This window comes from Cyprinodon tularosa, unplaced genomic scaffold (genome assembly GCF_016077235.1).
Source record: "Cyprinodon tularosa strain WSP-4 unplaced genomic scaffold, ASM1607723v1 ctg61, whole genome shotgun sequence".
NCBI classification, from domain to species: domain Eukaryota; kingdom Metazoa; phylum Chordata; class Actinopteri; order Cyprinodontiformes; family Cyprinodontidae; genus Cyprinodon; species Cyprinodon tularosa.
This window is the reverse complement of record NW_024039352.1, coordinates 529,798-552,138: the sequence shown is the minus strand read 5'-3', so window position 1 is coordinate 552,138 and position 22,341 is coordinate 529,798. Positions and strand designations below refer to the sequence as shown.

Sequence of the window (22,341 nt, the reverse complement as noted above, 5' to 3'; positions counted from 1 at the left end):
ATTTCTGCCTGTATGTTGCTGCCAGTATTGTTGGCAAACGCTGATGGAAAATTGCATTCATCATTTAAAAAAACACCAAACACTATTACGTTAATTAGAGTCGGTGAGAGCGATTGTTGATTAGTTATTTTTTTTGTCTTGCCAAGAATAAAGAAGTGCAGATAATTTGAACACACCTAGATTTATTTATTCTCGATTTGTTGTTGTTTATGCAATGAGTGTTTCTCTGAGGAAGTCAACAGGATTTGGCTGCCAGTTCCTCAGAATCAAAGAGCACAGCCTTACCCAGACTACTCACTCACTAATCCTTACATTTTCAAATTTCACACTTTTATAAATGATCTGTTTCTCCCTGATATATGACAGTTCGACGAACTTATCAAAGGAGGAAACTTTTTAAATGACTTATTATCTCCCTCCGAGCAAATAAACAAACGTCGCTGAGAAATTGATCTTCACCTGGAAAATACCAAATATTGTATCAGAAAAAAAAAGTCTTTACACTTTATTTGAAACTTTATCACCTAATTATAACTTGGAGGATTAATCATTTAAAACGTGGGTGTTGAATGTTGGATTGAAGTGTTTGTTGCAAACATGTTTGATTTAATTCAGCATCCTACTTGAAGCTCTTCTAATGGTTTTACTTTTTACAACCACAAGCCTTAAGAAGTTTAGAGATTTATATGTTGGAAGTAAAGGGATGCTTTGTTAGTGCTGTTGTTTTTTTCTTATTTAAATAGATGTTAGATGAGAGCAGATTCTGTTCTGGCATCACTGCAGTTGCTCTCTGCACAATATAGGGTAACTTTTAAAATGTATTCTATTTTTTGTATTTATCTAAAACTCATTTATAAGTGTTTATTAAGCACTCAACATACTATGTTTCAAATGTTTATTGTGCTTAAAAGGTAATAATTTAGTCTGAAATGTTGAATAAAATAATTATAATAATAATAGTAATAATAATAAGACATTTTATTTTAAAGGCACCTTTCTGGGCACTCATGGTCACCGTACAAAAGTGTTATTTATGGTTGAAAAGATTAGCCTCACTGTTAAAGAAGAAACTAGTCAGTTTTATCTTTCGCTCATCCTTAATTATTACATAATAAATACTTATAAATAAATTATTAAAATGTTTACACATTTTTTTCTAAGGCATTTTTACATTAACAAGCTTTCAGTTAGACTGCATGTATTTTTAGTTTGCAATGTGATTTTGTTATCTGTGAAAGTTGCTAAACAAATAAATTTTACTTATTTACTTACTTAAATAGAATTAAGAAACTTGCATTAGACATCAGGCCTCCGGGGTCAGTACTTTCCCAGACAGCCTTCAGCAGGGCTTCAGCTCCAACTCAACCTGCAAAGCAGCTCCAACTCAAATCTGTCCAAATTTTAACCATTCTACTGTCGCTGTGGGTAAATATGTAAGGTTGTTGTGCTGGAAGATCTAACATTGTCTGTCCATTTTTTTTTTTTTCTAAAGTTGAACGTCATTAATCTCCCCATCAGACCTTCTCCCTATCCAAAGCATCATACTTTCACCAGCATATATGTCAGGAGTCTGCCACCTTTTATGTCTAATGAGATATTTTTTTCATTGTATGCGATTGTAAAAAAAAAAATTCCTTACTTTTCTGTGCTTTGGTTTCAATTCAAACAATGCTTCAAGCTTTCTTACTTATTAGTTAGTTACATATAACATGGTATCGTTCAGAATGATATATAATTTGCAGCCTATTAAAGAGCCTAAAAAAGATATCCTTGCAGCACCATTATAAAGATTCTGAGTAGAAATTGCATTAAAACAGCCATCCTATTGCTTCTGTATTTAAAATCACTGTTACCAAGAGCCACTGCAGGTTGCAAAATGCCCCACCCAACCCTATGCTACATGAAACCAAAATCTTAATATTGGCTCAGTTTTAACAGTTTAACTTCCTCCGTGTCTGCTGTGTCCCCTACGTGGTTTAGGGCAAACTAAAAATATTTTTTGTACGTCCTTCCTCATGCAATAAAACCCAGATGTAGCTTACATGACTGAAATACCATACCTTATTCCCATTTTTCTAATAAAATACACGTTGACCAGCCTGTTTAGGTGGACAACCTTGACTCATTACATTTGTGGTTGTGCCGTAAAGGGGAAAGATGTGTTCGGAAGGCATTTTAAGACTGTACTTTAGGGATAATCCCTAACTGAAATAATTAACCTCTTGTACTCCTATTTGTACTTAATGCAGCCATTTGCTTTTGAGTCTATGTAAAATTACAACATATATGTGGAGGCTTAAAACCAGAAATATTTATCATGATGCTCTGTGACTACATCAGTGGATCTTCCAGATGTGCTTTAGATGCAGATTACCTCACACCTTATTGGCTGTATATCTTTGCCCTCTAACCCGCAGCCATTAGGTATAACTCCATAAAGAACACCAGCCTGTCTCTTTGGCAAACTGAAAAACGTGCCAGTCTACCTAATCCCTGGTTTATTTGGAGGAAACCCAAATATCAGTCAATATCAAGTTCTTAGTGTCCACCACTGCTTTCCCCTCCCCTCTGCTCCCTTAAAAAAAAAAAGCGGCCCAGTAAAACGCCCCTCTTTATCAGCGCAGTTAGCTGGCTCTCTGCAACCCCTAAAGCTCTTATATAAATAAGATTAGTGTCGCGTTTGAGCGTCAGGGAATAAGAGGTGTAATATCTGATGGTTTTATATGCAGTATTATTGTTATCCCCTCTTAGTCTGGCTGATACTGCTGCCTCTCTCTCTCTCTCCTCATTCTGCGTTTGTTCACTCACTGATTCTTTCTCTGGGTCTCTTTCTACAGATTCAGACAGTATTATGAGGGGCTAAGCTGGAATAAAGCGCCTCAGCATCAAATGTTCATATTGTTCCGATCTGTCTGTCACACAGTCTCATCCTCTCTCTCTCGTTGTCGTTCTTTTTTTTTCCCTTTCTAATTTACTCTCCTTCTTTCCCCATGTCCTGCTTCCTCAGTTTTCTCCGCTCTGTTTGTTGTCAATTAAAAATCCTCAGTCATCGTTTGTGGGGGCTGAATCTGTCACTTCAGTCCTGGGAGCCGATTTAGGCATCTTAGAGGCCATTTTGTTGTCGTCCATTTTCACATTTCCTCCTAACTCTACTCCACAGAGGCCAGGCACCACACTATAATTACCCAATCTGTTCCTATTCAGGCTCCTCACCCCTCTCTCACTCCCCTTTACTCCCCCTCTTTACTCCACACATCTTTTGGGATCCAGTGCCACCCCCCACCCCCCCAATTCTATCCTTTTCTTGCCATTGCGGGAGTCAGGGGTTTACAATATGGGGGTATTAAGGTGCTGGCTCAGCTGGGGGCTGGCTTTAGCCAGCTGAGGGTTATCCATGACGAGCCCTGAGTCATAGCACTGCTGTCCTGTGATGTTGCTGAGGCGGAAGACTTTGCTTAACGCGCTGTACTCTTTGATGAACCCTCAGACCCTGCACTCTGGCAGCGGCCACCTGTTGGCTATCTGGATGAGCATTTCATTCACTGTAACCGCAGAAATAATGAAATTCTTTCAGTTTCCCCTGATAAAAATCTTTTATTAACAACATAAGGCTTCCTCAACACTTATTGACAAACTTGGTAAATACATTTAACTTTTATTGGTTAATTTAACTCACCACTCAAGTTACTTTTATTCATATCATATATCATATTAGGTAAATATAACTGGTATTATTTATATTTTTTATTAATTTGCCTACGTTGAAACCAATAAATAATGATTACAATGAATTCCTGTTTACCTGGAATGGAAACAAATGGGAACAACCAGAAAACATTTTGTTCCTAAGGAAATAATCAGTTAACCAAAAATGATTTTAACCCTTTTCTGCAGCCAAAAACGTTCATTTAAATATTTCTTTAACAAGGCTGCATGTTTCTCCACCTCTGATATTGAGCAAAATGATCGATGTCGGAAAACATTGCGAAAGGGTGGAAACATAAAGTCATCCAATCCATAGCAACCATTAGACAATATATACATATTTACAATAAGACTGGTTGTTTGGGAGATTTACCAAGTGAACCTCTTTATGCCTTAGCATCACACACCCAAACGTCACAAAGTAAACTTTTTTTTCTGAGAAGATTTAAAAACGTTCTGCTTGACCCTATCCGAGAACTGGAAACCAAACATTTGACCTAATCATGAAGGGATAGCTGACTAGGCACAAAATCTTCCTTCTTTGAATGGCCATCTTAGTGACCTATGTCTACCTGTTTTTCTATGCATCGTTTCACTTTTATTGCTCTTGAGGGAGGTATCCAAGGGTCATCTGAAAAAAGATGTCCAAGACACCTCAGCGTAATCCTTTTCTATCTCTAAAGGAGTACCCCCACCTTGCGGAGAAAGTTAAGTTCAGCCGCTTGTATCTGGGATCTCGTTCTTTCTGGATGATCCAGATTTCATGACCATAGGTAGGAACGTAGACCAACCGGTAAATCGAGAGCTTTGCCATTTTGCTCAGCTCACTCTTCACCACGGCAGTTTGAATTACAGCAGCAGCCGCACCAATTCGATCTCCCACTCCATTCTCCCCTCACTCATCAACAGGACCTCCAGATACTTAAACTCCTCTGCTTGAGGCACAAACTCTCCTTCAACCTGAAGGGGACAAGCAACCTTTTTGCGGTTGAGAACCATGGCCTTGGACTTCAAGGAGCTGATTCCCCTCCCAGCTTCTTCACACTTGGCTGCAAAGTTCCCCATGCCTTCTCGAGGACCATAAAGTATTTGTGGACTGGTTAGGCATTCTCCCATGAAGCCTCAATCACCCTTCAGAGGGTGTAGAGATGTTTCACGGCCAGTAGGAGAACCACATGCTCTTCCTGAAGCCAAGGTTCGACCATCAGCCAGACTCTCCTATAGTTGGAACACATCCTCCATTCCCCTTTCTTATGCAGGGGAACCACCACTTCCGCATGTCAAACCAAGGGCAATGTCCCAGACCTAAATAAGCTGGGTTCCAGAGACCATGCAATGCATGGTGGAGAGCCCAACTATTTCTAGCTGGTATCACTACACCTCCTGCACAAGCTCTGGCCCCTTCCACATCAGCGACGTGACATTCCACATGCACACAGTCAGCCTTAGCACCCGCGCACTGGGTCGCCTCTGCCGCTGATTGACACCCAATCCTCTTCGCAACTTTGGACTCCTATCACTCCTCCACCACAAGGTGCTTGTCAATGAACCCCAACCCCAGGACTGGCTCCAGGATGGGACCACGGCTGCTCCACACCGTGCAACATCTCCTGCCACTCCTCAGGGGAGTGTTGGCCTTGTGGTTAGAGCAGTGCACTTGTGCTATGAGAAGGTTGCAAGTACCCGGTTCTATCCCCACAACTTGCACTTTGGGTCCCTGGGCGAGACCCTTAACCCGACACTGCTCCCAGGGCGCCACACAGTGGCAGCCGAGTTCTCCTCAAGGGGATGTGTCAAATGCAGAGGGGAATTTCTCCAGTGCGAGATTAATAAAGTTTCAATTATTATTAATTATTATTTTTACTTATCATGGGGCTTTGCGAACCGCTTTTTTTCCTGACCTGTCAATCAGAGCCTATTTGCCTACCAAGGGCAATGTAGCCCCCACCACATACCCTCTGGGATCATCCAGGCACTGAAACCCCTCCACTACATTAAGGTGGCAGTTCAAGGAGGGGAAACATTATCCACACATTCATGTTTCTACAAAAAAAAATTATGTCGCCATGTAGACATTGTAAAAAAAGGGGGTTGGTTCTAAAAATTTCAGTCTGATGAATTTCATTAATCCTGCGTTCAAAATACAAAACATTATTTTACCACCAAGACTGAGTTTCCCAATTATGTTTTTAGCTGAAATTCTAGTTTGAAATACAGCAGATTATAAGCTGTAAGTTGTTACATATGGAAAACACACATAGCTGATGCTTGTCAAATTAGGACTATACTTCTGCTTATAAAACTAATAGTTCCTTAGCAGCTAGTTAGGAACCTTGCAAACTCCCCATGCTAAGGGAATATGATAAGAAACATAAAGGACCCTCTTCCTACCTACTGCTGGCAGATGATGACATATCATCCGCTTTGGCTAAAGAGTCCTGACCAGTTTTATGATCAAATTTATTAATTTCTTTGTTCACTTAATGGACTTCTGAGTAATATGGACTCATGAATAATGTAGGAATAAGGAGATAATTTATGTTAAGGCCATTAGGAAGGAGAAGGTATATGATTAAATATGTTTCATGTCTTCATACTAGTTTTCTAACACAATCATTCAATTATACAGTTATAGATATTGTTTAAATATATACATACAGTATGAAGTAATTGTAAGAAAAAAGCTAGAGTAGGGGCTTAAAAATCCAAATTAATTATGAAATAAATGAAAACGCAAAATAAAAAACTACAATATCTATAAACTGACTGTTTTTACAACTAAATTCTATGAAATTGATGCAGATGTTTGTTTGTTCACCCTCTAAGTAAATATTTTTTTATCAATTCAAAATCAATCTACCATTTAGAAAAAAAAAATGTCCAGTACTTCCAGTGAAAATAACATCCAACAGCGATATATCAATGAAAGCATCTTTTGTTATTATTATTTAGCTTATTTGAAAAGGTGGTTTTCAGCCTCAGACATCGGAGCAGAGCACCAGAAGTCAGATGCTGTGCAGTAAATGACGAATGTTTTGCCATATTATCTCCCTTTAGGAGCATTTGAGGCTCAAACAGAGAGATACAGAGGATACACGCTGTTTCTAATATTGTGACCGGCTGATATAATAATATGCTCGGCTGGATGTGTTTCCTTGTAAAAGGAGGATATGAGAAGGTGAGCAGTTCCTCTCCTACTTTTGAAATGGGGCTGATAACATCCAGCCCTGTTTAAAAAATGTGTGTGTGTGTGTGTGTGTGTTTGTGTGTGTGTGTGTGTGTGTGTTTGTGTGTGTGTGTGTGTGTGTGTGTAGTTTGAGGCACAGGCAGCAAGAAGGCTGATTTCAAAGTTTTTTTTTCTTTAGAGGAAGCGGCATTTTATCCAAACCGGTGTCGTTTCAGATGTTGGACTTCAAACGGGCTTCATTTTATTTTTTTTCTGCTTCTTATTTCATCTGTTTCTTTCCCCTCCTGCCAAAATACCGCAGCCACCCCTCCATTAAAAAAAAAAGGAAAAACTATTGTCATCTGAGTCTAGATTCATTTTAGATTAACGTTCACATTTCTTTCTTTCCTGCATTACCCTCAAAGGACCTCCATTATGTCGCCAGTGATAAGGGCGAGGTGGTGCTCGCGGACGTGGCCAAGAGGAAGGCTAATGAAATCGAAGCCCGGGCCATCGCAGGCAACGGTAAGAAAATAATCACTTGTCACCAAAAAAAAAATTTTTTTTAATAAAAAATAAAATAAAGCCCATTATTCCTCCTTACATCTGAATGACAGCTCAGCCCTGGTGACACAGCTGAGATACCTTTTACCAGCAAGAAGGAAGAATCAAATGAGAATCAAATCAGATCACGTTTGAATAAAAGATTTGGCCGCAAAAAACACACAACAGGTTGCCGTGCTTTTCTTCCTCCCTTCTACATAGAAACTTTAAAATCTGCACAACATCTAATGTGAGGCATGAGATGAAAGTTTTTTCTGTGTAACCCAGCATGGGAGAAAAACTCAACCAAGGCCCCGAGTTCCTTTCTCTTTTTTTCAGCCTGTGCTGCTGGCCTTTGACAAACACTCCCCAAAGCACATACCAGAGGGGATCAAGCCGAGTTCCTGATTACAGACACATTCTCACACACACACTCAGTCCTCACAGAGGCTTCAAGGGCCGACGGCTGGACAGAAAAACATTCAGCGAGGGAACTAGATGAACATGTCGGATGAGTCCTTCATTGATGCTTAAAAGCGCAGCAGAACGGCTGCGCAGGCTTGTTTGTGTGTTCGCTGATGAGCTATTTAACTCCACCGTATAAGGTCAAACCCCCCAGGCTGACCGTCTCGTCTGCCTGGCTGGGAATGAAAATGAGCATTTGTGTAACTCTAAGGCCTTTTTTGCATCTGTTTTCCCTTTTTTTTTTTCATTTTACTAATGTGATGCTTAACACGCACACGCCCCCTCCTTCATAAGCTCCCTTAATTATGTCCTCGATGATTTAGCTCCATCACCCGCAGCATGTCCTATCCTTGGACAGCAGCACTGTGGAGCAGGGAGGCAGGGACACAGGTGGAAAGAGGAGGGATAGATGGAAGGACTGATATATAAAAAAAAAACATAAATATCATGTCAACATTAAAATATAACAAAGATTTAAGACTCTGGGCTGATGCTAATGTTGGATGAGATCTTTTCTACGGTTATACGATATCAAAGGATGATGAACTGTACTTCAGTACTTACATTTAGTTACATCTTGGTTTTAACTTTGGTAAAAACAGAAAAAACAGTTTTCAGTTACTGATAGAATTAGATTTGTTTTCACTTATTTTTTAAAAAGCTGTAGTTTCTTCCAAATTCCTAACTTTGAATGGTTCCATTTTTGGTCTTAGGACAAAAATAAAAGAAAAGAAGGTGCATTTGATTGATTTTAAGTCATACAGGAAGTGAATGGGTTGCAGCGTTATACCTATTTGTGCGTCAAAGCGTTTGTTCCTGACAGTGATCGTATTTTTCTTTATTAAATAAAGCAGATGTTTTAGGAGATTATAAGCTGAAGATTGTCATCGTTTTTATTGACGCTTTAAGGTAAAATCGTTCAGTTTCAATCTGTGTGTCAATCTTTTCCGTCACAAATGAAACATGATGGAGCATAATGTTAAAAAAAAATAAACGGATGATCAAAGTAACGAGGAATGTCAGTATTTACACTTAAGCTTATTTAGAATAAAAAATATGCAAATACAAACCTGCTTCCACTGAATAAAGTCCAAACCTGAATACTTCCATTCACAGCTCCAGATTTTGGGATCATCAGTGTGGATCTGTGTTTTTTTTTTTTCCAGCCTCAGAGTGCATAGAAACAACTGCAAGGCACTGATTATGCTAGTCCATAAGGAACAGTAACCTACTCTCCGTCTTTAAAACCTCAGTGGCGTGTGTGCAGTCTGCTGGCGTGTAAGTGTGCATATCAACAGCACGTGAAAGGCAGGTCATCAATAATAAGGGCTGCTCTTCAAGCGCAGGGCCCCAGTGAACAGGTGTCTCACTTAACACCCTCACATGCACACATTTACCATCAGCAGAATAACCTGCAGGGAGGTGAAGGAAAGTTAAAAGCAGTGAGTGAACTGAGGGAAAGCAACAGTAGGGGAAGTTAACAGGTCAAAGTTAAAAGCCCATTTTCTTTGAAGTGCCTTTGACTGTTCACCTGTTAACTGAGGTATTATTATTTATGGTCCTGCTTTTGTCATGTTTTCTTCTTATTCTGCTTTTATTACACTTCTTTTTTCTGTTTAATTCATTTAAATGTGGTTGAAACTCTGTCCTTTATATTACTATCTCATTGTCTTCAGTCATAATAACTATTTCCTCAGGGTGTCTAAAAAAAAATCTATTTTCAGAGTTTTCCTGTTTTTCAGGCCTTGTCAGTCTCTATTCTGGATGATTCTAATTGAAAAAGCTCCTAAACTCCACAAGTGAGAGGCGGCCTAGTGGATAGGCTATAGAGCTTGGATTCCTGAGGTTCTGAGTTCGAGCCCCACTCCCACTGAATGACACTCTGGCTCTCTGAGCAAGACCCTTAACCCCACACTGCTCCCTGGGCGCCCCATGATGGCAGCCCACCGCTCCCCAAGGGGATGGGTTAAATGCAGAGATAAATTTCTCCAATGTGAGATCAATACAGTTTAATAATTATAACTATAAATAAACCAAATTTGTCTTTTTCTTCAAGAAAACTTCAAATAGCCTGGATTAGTTTAATACTAGTCACAAACATAAATAGGTCTTACAGCTATGGACAGAGAAGTGTAACATTTGAATTAATTCTTTATTTTTACATTTAATTTATGATTAAATAGAATCAGTCATGGATATGTTTTCACCAAAGAAACAGGCAGTTTAAGAGTTTGACGATTCATGAGATAAATAAAACCATAACACTGATTCCGATTGGGTCTTTCTGACCTTCTTCTGATAACGGGTGTCATTTCTACACACCTAACAGAAGTTCCTGCAAGAGTTTAAGTGCTTTTTTGTATTTTGTTTAAATGTTTTACAGTCATAAATGCTTAACATACTTGTTTGGATTTCATGTGATAAACATAGTGCATATATATGTGCTGTGGAAGAAACGTTATAATATTATGAGGTGGTTTTGAAAGGGGTGAGGATATAAAACTGCAGTCGGAAAAGCAGCCAGGACAGAAATATGGTTGGAAGAACGATCTAATGTTTTATTTTTATTTAATGGAAAATTAATATCTTGTAAACTACAGTGAATGCACCATCCCTGTGGTGAAACAGGGTAGTGGCGCCGTCATGCTGTGGAATATTTTACTGCTGCAGGTTAGAGGTGATTGGATGGTGAAGGGAGGCACACTGTAGCTTTTACAGCTTTATGTTTGTAAAGTCTTTTCTTACTGATGCATTGTTTTCCTTTAGCATAAACATGGACTCCTTTATCGGCTGTCTCAAAAAATAACTCAACAAAAAACGTTGAAAATTGGAAAAATGAGTCTGCAAGACAAAGTGGGGAAGCAGCAAATGAGGCCTGGGCTAAATATCAGGTTGTTTTGACAGAGCTGCATTATCAGTGCCATATATGTAGAACAGTGAAGGTGCAACCGGTTACCAGCATGAACAAAGTAAAGTTCATTTTAGACTAAACAAACTCATATTTAAGTTGTTACTTAATTAGCCAACTCCTTCCATAAAGCAGTTTTTCTTTTCCATTTAAACGCATTAGCTTGTTTTGAAAACAAGATCTCTATAGGCATGTAGCTGCAGAGAAACATTTTGACTTTTAAATTTTATGCATATATCGCCTGTTCCTGTGTGCTTTAAGCCGCCTCCAAACGTTTTCACAATGCAGTTTGGAGGTGTGCATATTGGCTCCAGTTTGAGTTCTTCTTGAGATGCTTCCTACTTACATATGTCATCATAAAAAGCACCATTACAGCTTAAATCAGAAGAGATAAGACAAATAAATAATACTCCTCTGGGTTTGAGCTCTGATCATCATGTCTTTGTAAAGCATGTAGCAGTTGTTTATTAAAGTAAAAACAAGCCAGCTAGAATGTTGATTGTGTGTGAAGAGGGTTTTACTCCAGGTGTGAGATGCAGCCACTGAACTAGTTGCAGACGAATAGAGCAGAAGCAATAATTGCTGATGTTGTATCTTCTTGAAAAAACCAAAGAGAACTGAGACGATTTGCATTTAAAAGATGTAACACCATCCTGTTTAGATCATTTTGCATGTCTTTTTTCTTTAAGAATTGACTCAGTACCAGATTGAGTGGTTGTTTACAGTGGATGCCAGTGATAGATGCCACATTTCTCTGCATCTCCTCTCGTATTTATGTGCATTGATTGTAAGTCCCGATCCGCAGAGATTCTGCCGCCGCTTGTACGCACACAAGTGCACAATAGAGAACACGGATCGCAGCTTAGAAATGCTCCGTTTCATAACAGCTTTGGAAATCGCTTATAGCCGTCTGGCTGACAAGTGTGCTGATTTGAATTGATATGGCGCTGTAAGAGGCAGAGCAGCGAACAAGTGCGAGGGAAGGCCTTTCTCTTTCCCCTTCTGTCGCTCTTTTTTTTTTTATTCCTTCGCAGTGCCAAGTGGAAAAGCCAACTGGGTTTTACGCTGGTCGTGTCTCCCCCTCACAAAGGCTGATGTGACTGCAGGGCCTTTCAACGGGCAGGGGAGAGAGCTTTATCTGAAGATCCACTTCTCCACCTCCTCTCTGCCTTTCTATCTTCTCTTTGTTGTTCCGCTGAAAGCCTGTTAGCTCCGCTGTGCGTTGAGGGAAAGACGTGGTTGTTTCTGCTCTCTTTTCCAGCTGCTTTGTTTGCACATCCTCCATTACTGTTTGACTTCTTGTCTCAATCTAGAAATTCTCCCAAGTGGCAGCTCACTCTCACCGACAAAGCCTCGCTAAAGTATTCCTAGCTCATGAACCTGCTCACATTTTGCAGCCTTTTAACCGCCAATGGCAAATACATTAGATTTTATGTGATAGACCAACATAAAGTAGTGTGAAGTGGAAGGGAAATAAGGGCATTAAACATCTTTTACAAAGAACCATATGGAAAGTTTGGTGTTCCTCTCATATGTCTTCACCAAGTTGAGATGGCGATTCAAGAAGGGTAACTGAGATCTTTCATCGCTACCTAATGGTTTAGCTTTGTGTATCCAAGGCTGGATCCAAGGTCTAGGCCTTGATTGTTTCTGCTGCTGCGGTGAAGAGCGAGCTGAGCCAAAAGGTGACCCTCCTGATTTACCAGCTGGATTAAGGTCCTACCTTCACCTTTGGTTGTAAAATATTTGTCATCACCTAAAGAAAGAGACCTTGGATTCTAGATATTAGCTTCCTACGGTTGGCCATCTAGGAGAGGCTCGGGGAAGAGCTGCTTCTCCTCAACATAAAGAGGTCTAAACTTAGGACGCTTCTGTTCTAAATGACTCTCTTTCCCGTTGTTTAGGTCTAGATCATCAAAGAGCTTGATCTTCAATATTTTCTGCACAATTTTATTTTCATTTTAATCAATCAATCAATCAATAACTCAATTTCGTTATTGTAAACTACAATTTACATTGTAATCGAGATTTCAGTTTCAGTACAAACCGTTTATCACATACATTTGGGTGGGTGGGGGGGCTGAGAAGAGGCTGGAAGAGGTGGTAGACTATGAATTTAAGAACTGCCTGCAATCATTTAGTGATCCTTACTGCGTTTGCTGTTGAATCTTCTTATCTTTGCTAGATGCTAAAATTTAACAGATTTTCCAAAACATTTAAGTGAAGTTTATGACCGACTGTGTGTTTACAGCAGCATGGCTGGATTTTCAGACCCCACAGAGACCTGTAGGATGACTGAAGGCTCAGAGATTCATCATGGTGTGTTTATGCTTCGTAGAAGTGACCAGATGAGCGCAGCGCAGCCTAAATCGGCTCCCTCTCCCCTGTGAAACTTCAAATGTCAAAGCCACAGTTCCACTTCGTAACGCTTCCAGTCAGCCCACTGGTCCCATTCTTCCTCCCTCCTAAAATCAGACTTTACAACAAATAGGAGTGAAGACACAGATTGAAGCATGCGGATGGGAGTGATGGATACTCCATCTAACATATCAGAGCATTTATACCGGATTTGCGTGCTTTAGATAAAAAGGCTCTCTTGTCCTCTTCATCCTCGTAGGCTTTCATGGCTGTTTGACTGTAACAGTGATGACTCTCTGAACTCACCCCCCACCCCCCCACACACACTAAGCCTCCTCCATCCTTCCCAAATCCCCTCCAATTTAAGCAATCTGGGTCCAGAGAGAGGTAAAGAGAGATGCTGTGGCAAACCGTTTATCACATACATTTGGGTGGGTGGGGGGGCTGAGAGGGGGAACGGTTTACTGAGGCCACGTGTGCTAAAGAACGCTGCCTTTGGCGCATTCTTATGGCTGCCCAGGCCCACAACCCATAGGTGGTTCCCTATAACACTGCCTTTATTCTGTGGAAAGATAGGAGACACATTGGGGAGGGAGAGGTTCTTCTGTGCCCTTTCGCCATAACATCTAGGGGAGATTTTGATAAGGAGGGAGGCCGAATCCAGAATAACACTTATTGTTTCGAGAGCAGGCTGCACAGGAATTTCCCATCAGCAAATCCAAGTATCATAAATCTGAAAATCCATAAATCTTCAATATCCTCCACTGACAGCATTGTAAAACACACCATCCTCCAAGCCTTCCAGGAGTCCATGGTGTATCCCATGAAGTATATCCCGGCAGGACAGGACAATTGCATTGAGAGACCACCTGACCAGATCCATTGTTTGAGTTTGGCTGATATGAAGAGAGAGCTCAGAAACGACAAGACACAGCAAAGCAGAGACAGATCAGGGAGGTCAGGGAGTTGCAGAGCAGCAGAAAAATGTCCTTCTAGAGTCAGAACAAGACATTTTATTTATGTCTTGAGCTTGTATATTTACCTTTAGCTGTGTCTTTAGGGTAAATTACCTGTTGGAAGGTGGATTTCCAACCGAGTTGTGTAGCCTTACAGCCTCATACACACCAAACGTGAATTTGCCCAGGGATTTACGTGTTATTGTGTTATGGAGTGATTGTCGATGCACATATGACGTTTTGAGTGATGCAAACGGAGCCATGCGGCAATGCAGACAGAACAAAGCGATTTCCCTGGAATTCCAAAAAATAACTTTTTTCTGTCCCTTCATGTGGCATTAAGTTAACCACTGTAGGGCTTGGATGTGGTCGTTTCATCAGGTTATAATGTGCAGAGGAGATGGAGGTTTTTGTTACTAAAAGCTCATATGTTATCTCTTTAAATAAGACAGCAGCCATGGACACTGGATCCTGAACCGCTGGAGTCGATCATCCAGCTGCACCTCCTGGAGCAGGTGGTGGTACTGTTAGAACTGGGAGTGGATCTGTGGGACCAGCATTGTTTTGTAAAATCGAGGTCCAGCAACTATGGAACAGTTTAGAGGAACCAGTAAATTTATAGTTACACTCGCTAATCCAGTGGTTCCCAAAGTGTGGGGCGCGCCCCCTAGGGGGGGTGCAATGCCATTGCAGGGGGGGCGCGGGAAGCGGTATGGATGAATGAAGAAAAAAAAAAAGAAAAAAAAACAGCGCTTGCTTGACTGAGCATAATGGACAGTTGTAACAATGCAACCCAGATTTGAGAAGATCTGCAGCAACAAGCAGGCTCACTACAGCCACTGAAAAGATGGGAGGATTAAAGTACAAAGAAAAAACTCTCAGGGAGCTGTTCAATGTTTTCACTCCATTTTGCACAGAGGCTTTTTTAATGTATAGATTATAGCAAAGTTAAATATTGTTACAAATAAAAAAAAGAAATATGTTTAAAATATGTGGCAATTTCAATTCAGTTTCAATGTGGCAATTTTATTGTAATCCAAAGGGGGGCCCAGAAGAAAATCTTTGGGAACCACTGCGCTAATCGATGCTGGTGTCCGATGGTGTATTTGATGATGGTTTCCCTTCTCATGTTTAGAAGAGAGAGGAAAAATATGTGAAGTTCAACCAGGCAGAAAACTGGTGTTAATGCATATAAAGATCTTTCTAGCAGGTTTACTCAGGTTTTAGCTCAACTTGTATTTTCAGATTTCCTGTCCCTCTTTAACACAAGGATTCCCACAGCATGATGCTGCCACCACCATATCTGTTTAGTGTAAATCGGTTATTTGTCGCATGTAGTGTTTTTAAAAAGTTTTATTCTTGTTCGACAGAGCTGGTTCCTCCACATCTTTGGTGTCTTCCTTACATGTAACAACTCATCCTTTCATTTATGAATTCCCCAATATTAGTTGTCTTGTCTTCAATGGATCACATACACTAAAGAGTTTAAGTGATAATTGCTCCTGTTATTCATTGTTAAACTGTTTGTTTTCATGTTTGTTGCCAGATGATCTTCAGAGAGACAGGAGCGGTCTATGTGGATCCAGCTTTAGTCGAGGAGGAGCAGAGGGTAGCGTCGCGGTTTCAGGCCCTTCTCCCTCAGAGACCCCCAAAACGTAAGTACATGAACGGCTGACTCAGGCCCCGCCCTCACTGACCTAGTTGGCCACGTTTATTTAATCTGAGCTCACGTTTGATCTCTAGAGATTTTGTGAGTTTTCCTGAGTGAAATCTGTTTGTTTCCACTGTGTGTCTATACACCACCCACTTTAGGAGCAAACGGTCTCTGATCATTATGCGTGGCCATTTTTAAATGAAAGTATGAGAAACAGGAGTAACACAGCCCTTCAGAAAAAGACCATCAGACCTACTGCCATACATGGTGGTGGTAGAGTGATGCTCTGGAGCCTCTTTCAGGGGCTGGAAGAGGTGGTAGACTATGAATTTAAGAACTGCCTGCAATCATTTAGTGATCCTTACTGCGTTTGCTGTTGAATCTTCTTATCTTTGCTAGATGCTAAAATTTAACAGATTTTCCAAAACATTTAAGTGAAGTTTATGACCGACTGTGTGTTTACAGCAGCATGGCTGGATTTTCAGACCCCACAGAGACCTGTAGGATGACTGAAGGCTCAGAGATTCATCATGGTGTGTTTATGCTTCGTAGAAGTGACCAGATGAGCGCAGCGCAGCCTAAATCGGCTCCCTCTCCCCTGTGAAACTTCAAATGTCAAAGCCACAGTTCCACTTCGTAACGCTTCCAGTCAGCCCACTGGTCCCATTCTTCCTCCCTCCTAAAATCAGACTTTACAACAAATAGGAGTGAAGACACAGATTGAAGCATGCGGATGGGAGTGATGGATACTCCATCTAACATATCAGAGCATTTATACCGGATTTGCGTGCTTTAGATAAAAAGGCTCTCTTGTCCTCTTCATCCTCGTAGGCTTTCATGGCTGTTTGACTGTAACAGTGATGACTCTCTGAACTCACCCCCCACCCCCCCACACACACTAAGCCTCCTCCATCCTTCCCAAATCCCCTCCAATTTAAGCAATCTGGGTCCAGAGAGAGGTAAAGAGAGATGCTGTGGCCTAAGCTCTTTTTTTTAAAAACACTAAAAGAAGCAAAGAGGAGAAAAATATAAAAAATAAGGGGATCTGGTGCCAGAATCTCAACCGTACGAACCCCAGGCCTTCGTCTACTTCGCCGACAGGCAAAGAAGGCAGATCCCCCAAAGACAATGGCCTGGGAGAAGAGGAAACAAAGCTCCCCCCTCCTCCTTTAGAGGAAAAATTACTCTGAACCCCCCCCTCTCTCTGTAATCTGGTCTCCAATGAAGTTTCATTGTTTCTCATGTGAAGCATGTGGCAGCTTAGCCGAGATGGAGTAGGGGAGGCATTATAACGCCGCTGCTCTTTTCTGGCCGAGCCAAACGAGAGAGAGCAGCGGCGTTATAATGCCTCCCCTACTCCATCTCGGCTAAGCTTCCTTCACAAAGACAGAAGGATGGATGTTGTTTAGAAATAATCAGCATCTCTGATGAGTGTGATATATTTTATTTTCATGCTTTATTCGCTATTTCATCTTATAATTAGATGCATATTGTATCTAAATGTATATATATATATATATATATATATATATATATATATATATATATATATATATATATATATATATATATATATATATATATATATATATATACATACATACATCAGGGGATAAGATGTAGATTAAGTGAGGGATGCCATTGAAGACCTTGCTACCATATCCACCACCTGCCACAGCCTCTGAGGACTCATTCCTGCAGCTATGAAACTAGGTTCTGATCTCATTATTGTCAGAACATCAAATAGTGTTAATCAAGACATAATTATAAGGTTTGGTACTTAAAGAAATCAGGAAATTCCCACTAAAGTTTATAAAAACAGGCTGTAAACTGATGAGCTGTAGTTTACCTGAACTCATAGCTCTGTCCCCAGTAAAGCAGTTTTTTTTTTTTATCTTATGTTAGAATGTTTGATCCGATACTGAAGTTGTTATGTTTGATAGATGACCAACTAATCCAGCTCTGTTATTGACATTGTTTAGAGCTGATGAGCGGCGCCCACAGAGGAGAGCACAGGCCGAGTCCATCCATGTGGTCGTCAGTCCAGATCTGCTCCGGACGCTGAGTCACACAGGTGGGTCCTCTATGGTAGGAAGCACAAAATAAAAGCACTTAAATTAAATAGAGATGTGCAGCGGTTTGAAGAGGGATTTCAACCCCTTTCCAATGTTCCTCTGTTTTAGTTTTTGCCTTAAAATGTTTTAGATCATCGATTTTATTTCACTTTTTTGACACTTGATAGCAACATCAGGTGTTTGTGATGATTAGGAAGGTTTTTTTTTACATCACTGCTTAATATGCAGCATATCAGTCATCATAGTCTAAGCTTTGATTAGGCACTTTTATTTCTTTAGCCACTAAGCTGCTGGATGTTGTTGCAGCAAAGGCTCCCCTGACCTCCATGTTTGGCTGTAGTTAGGTTAAAACCTTTTCCTGTCAGTCTGCAGAACAAAGAGTCGGGGATCATTTAAGGTTTTGAGGCTAACATGTGACGGACCTTTCTGTTCCTGCCGGTCAGCGGCAGGTTTAGCCTTCATTCTCCCCCATTTCCATCTCAGCATTAAAAGTGAAGAAATGAGGCCTGTAGATGATATTCTGGGCTCAGATTCCTGAATGAGTCGTCGATTCACAACTAATAAAAGGTTAACACCATGTGATCTGTTAGACTGGCTAAAACATGTAGGTGTGAGGAGAAAAAAGCAAACATGAAATCTGTAAGCTGGCAAATACTTTTAAACAGATTTGTAAACACTTTTTGAGGACTCAGAGCTTTTAAAGCGTCCAAACCAAGGGTTCTCAGGCGGCGTCCTGCTTATACGGCCTCTCTAAAAGTGGCCTGAGTGCTTTTATTTCAAATGTCTGAGATCATCAGCCGGTCTTTTAGGGAAACATCCATTAAGAAAAACATCTCTTCTGTCTCTCGTCTCCCTCCTGCTCTTTACAGTTTAGTCATTCCATTTTATTTACGTTGAGCAATCGCCTCTGTACCAAATCACTCTGTCGCTTTATTCGCTTTATAATCCCGACTGTATGCTATTGAAGGGTGGGGGGGAATTAGCATCAGCAGCTTGAATATCTGTTTAAGGCATGCCGGGTTTTAATGTCAATCACAGCCTTATTAACGATGAGCTCAAAGCAAAGGGAGATCTCCAGAAGTGACATTTCTTTACGTTTATTAGAAGGCAGGAAGGCGATGCGTTGGACTCTGAGCGAACATGTGAAGCGGCTGTGATCGTCCCTGTTTGATGCTGAAGTGAAACAACAGTAGTGCTTTTGTGTTTATGCAGGAAGCAGTGGAGGCGACGCAGATGGAGGCGATGTAAGTGGACCGACTGATGGAGAAGCACGCCGCATTTTGTCACATTACTGCCCATCACTTCAGTGGATTCATTGGAAATCAGGGTTTTAAAACCAGCTCCCTCCTCCTAAACTCACTGCTCCCACATGGAAAGCATTGTCTCGAAAAGCAGCATTTGGTATAAAAATGAGCTTTTATGAGGTCTGTAGAAGTGGAAACATTCTGATGTGAGTGGGACTGACTGTGAGCGAGTCCCTGCGACCGTATGTCAGGTGAAGGATCAGAGGTCAGAGCTACGCTGCATCGTGACCGGACAGGAAGTGAGGCGCTGTACAAAGTAAAGTGGTCAAAATGGGGACATAAAAATGAAACTATTTCAGTTCATGGAGATAACGCTAAAGTTCTGCATTCACTTAGGTTTGTGTGGATAAATCGGCCTGTTATTGCGTGATCTCTGCTGCTGACATAAACAGCTTGAGTTCAGTGGTATGTTTCAAACGGGTCAGATCGGAGCGTGTGGAGATTTGTGTTTTGGTGGTTTACTCAATCCGCCTCACAAATCTGTCATCTGTAGAACTATAGAGGGAAGAAAGTCTCTGTTGTTTAAAGAAAACCAGAGGAAGCCATGATTAAAGCTGGGTACAAGACTTTTAGGGTAAAAAGGAGCTCAGGTTGGATTAGATCAAACCCTGTTCATCACCATCCCAACAGTAAGACATGGTGGTGGCAGTGTCATGCTGTGGGGATGCTTATGTAAGACATGAACATGTCCAGATCAGGAGGCTTCAGAAGAGACTGGAGGTTCAGCAGAACAAAGAATTATAAAGTCCGGTTAGATCCTGTCCTGGAGGTCAGATGTCCTGCGCCTTTAAGAAGCGTCCCTGTTTCCACACCTGAACCCAAGGTAGAACCAACGCTCTGCAGTCACACTTCACATGCAGACGAAACATGGTCAATTCACATGGGATGAGGAAAATGCAGCCACCTGATTTTACGTGAGGTTGGCCTGTCCTTCAAAATTCCAACTAAAACAACCTGAAGTTTGTGACTAATGTGACAAAATGCAAACACATATTAATACTTTATGCAGGTAAACAGTGTCCTTCCTTTAAATGTGTGTTTCAGTGCAAATATTGAGGCATTTATTATAAAACCTTCAACCATGCTGACATGAAAATAAAGGTTTAAATCCATTTTCTTTGTTTTCGATGTCCAGGTTATGCTTTTTATAACTTTTTTTTTTGTTATGCAGAAATATTTTTAGATATTAGACATTAATGCAAGTCATTGCAATTATTGTTGGATTTTATCATTTTGCAAACAGGGTTTTATATATAAATGTCAGATTTGAATCAATTTTTTCATGTTTTCTAAAACAAAAACAGCTTTATTTGCTCTTTATCATGCCTTCATTTGTTAATCTAACAGAATCATTTATTATAAATTATGAGATTTCTGTCAAATAATAAGATCTGATAAGAGTGAAATGATCCACAACAGATGGAAATGTTATTTTCATGTGTTGGTAAAAGTTGTTTCTGTATTTTATTTACTTTCAGGATGAGGACGACCCTGGGACGCTTCATTTGGTTCATTTGGGAATGGTTTAAAAAAAAAAAAAAGACTTTTATTCCCAAATAATCTGCTGGGATACAATAGTTCATGAAGCCTACCTGGATGGTTTTAATTGAAAAAAGGAAACTTACCTGTTAAAACCTAATGTCCACAATCAAACGTCGAGGAGTTTAAATATCTTTATTTTTTAGAACAATCCAATAAAAATGTGGCTGATTATCTGACAGGACTCTATTTTATTTTTTCTATTGTAAACATATCCAAACCTTCCACTAAGCGCCTTTTTTTGCAGCGATAGTGGACAGTGAAAACATCCCCTGCACACGTGTGTGTGTTTTGTAAGTGTGTGTGTTTTGGCTGAGATTACGGGCCGTAGTTTTATTCATGAACGGGAGCCAGCCAGCGCCTTTAAAGCATCCATCGCGCGGAGAGCCCCTTTCCTGATTAGCAGCCACAGCCGTGTCAGAGCTGTCGACGCGCTGCTCTCGCCGACTAATCTGACAGCGCCGCGCGAGCTCTAATCCCTCACTGTATCGTAATCTATTTACTTTGCATTCTAAGAGGATTTCCAACCAAAAAAATATACAAGAAGTGATGCTGGAAATGGACAGAAGATCAACGAGGGGGCTTTTCTACCCTTTTTTTTTTTCTTTTTTTGTTTTGTTGGCTTTAAAAGGAAGAAGAAGAAGAAGAAAAATCATTGTATGTTTCTTCGGGTAGTCAATCCAACACGAGAGGGACGCCTGAAAGGAATTACATTTGTGACTGATACTAATACTTCTCTTATGTAAACATCAGTACGTTATATTTCCCCTCTGATGATACAGTCACAGTGCAGAGGAAGCCTCTGATAAGTGGCATCTGTCAGTGCGCTCACAGCATCTCTTGACACGTTTATAATTTACAAACCAACACTGCATTATTTCCTGATTGTTTGACTTGACAGCTTCAAGAAAAGCTGCAAAATTGCGTAAAAAAAGCGGAGCCCGGGCCCCCCTCCCTCCACCCCAATGCCCTGCACTGTTTGACGTTGGAAACTCATCACAAAATTAAATAACGCGATACAGAGAAGAAGGGGGGGGAAAAGGACGGGACCAAACGGTCTCCTCAGTCACCCTTTGAGCAATTATGTCGGCTTTGTGAAATCACAAATGCTTCATTTAAAACGTGGCCGGCAGCTTTATTCTAAAACACTGCCTCAGATCTTTGCCATCCGTGATGACTTGCAGAGATAGGCTTATTAGCGGTATTAACATACTGCGCGGGGTGCTGGAGCTGTGAAACGGCCTTGTTAACATTTTGGAAATGAATCAAGCCTCCAGCTCTCAGGTTATCTGCTCTTTTTTTATGTCTTCTCGATGCAACAGCTGTGCTGAGTTTCTGCAGAAACCTGGTAGCATCTAATGATGCCCCCTGATTGGTCCGATGCCGTCTCCCCTGAGGGGGACAGACATCCATCTATGGGTTTAACTCTTATTTACACAACTCTAATAACTGGAATATCATGGGAACATCCCAGGCGTTCCTAATTAATTAGATATTTAGACACATGGTATCTATTAAAAGTTAAAATATACATCTTTTTATTTTAGAATTTGGCAGGAAGTAAACAAATACAGTTGGATGGGGGGGGGTTGGGGGGGGTCTGATATCCTTTCACTCAGATTAAAGTTAGTCTTGATGTTAAGATTCTGGTAAAAAAAAAAAAAAAAA

The 22,341-nt window shown here is 40.6% G+C and overlaps 1 protein-coding gene across 2 annotated transcripts in view; it reads left to right on the top strand.

The window, feature by feature from the left end:
- LOC119798097 (WD repeat containing planar cell polarity effector) overlaps positions 1 to 19,862 on the top strand; it is a 124,692-nt gene extending 104,830 nt beyond the window's left edge. Inside the window, exons 13-16 of one of the 2 annotated variants that reach the window (XM_038307442.1) lie at positions 7,297 to 7,396; positions 15,648 to 15,756; positions 17,738 to 17,829; positions 19,043 to 19,862. In XM_038307442.1, the coding sequence (XP_038163370.1) occupies positions 7,297 to 7,396; positions 15,648 to 15,756; positions 17,738 to 17,829; positions 19,043 to 19,164 (423 nt within the window). In that variant the 3' untranslated portion in view covers positions 19,165 to 19,862. The remainder of the gene's footprint in view (positions 1 to 7,296; positions 7,397 to 15,647; positions 15,757 to 17,737; positions 17,830 to 19,042) is intronic. The other variant, XM_038307441.1, reaches the window with a different exon arrangement.
- Positions 19,863 to 22,341: the final 2,479 nt, after the last annotated feature.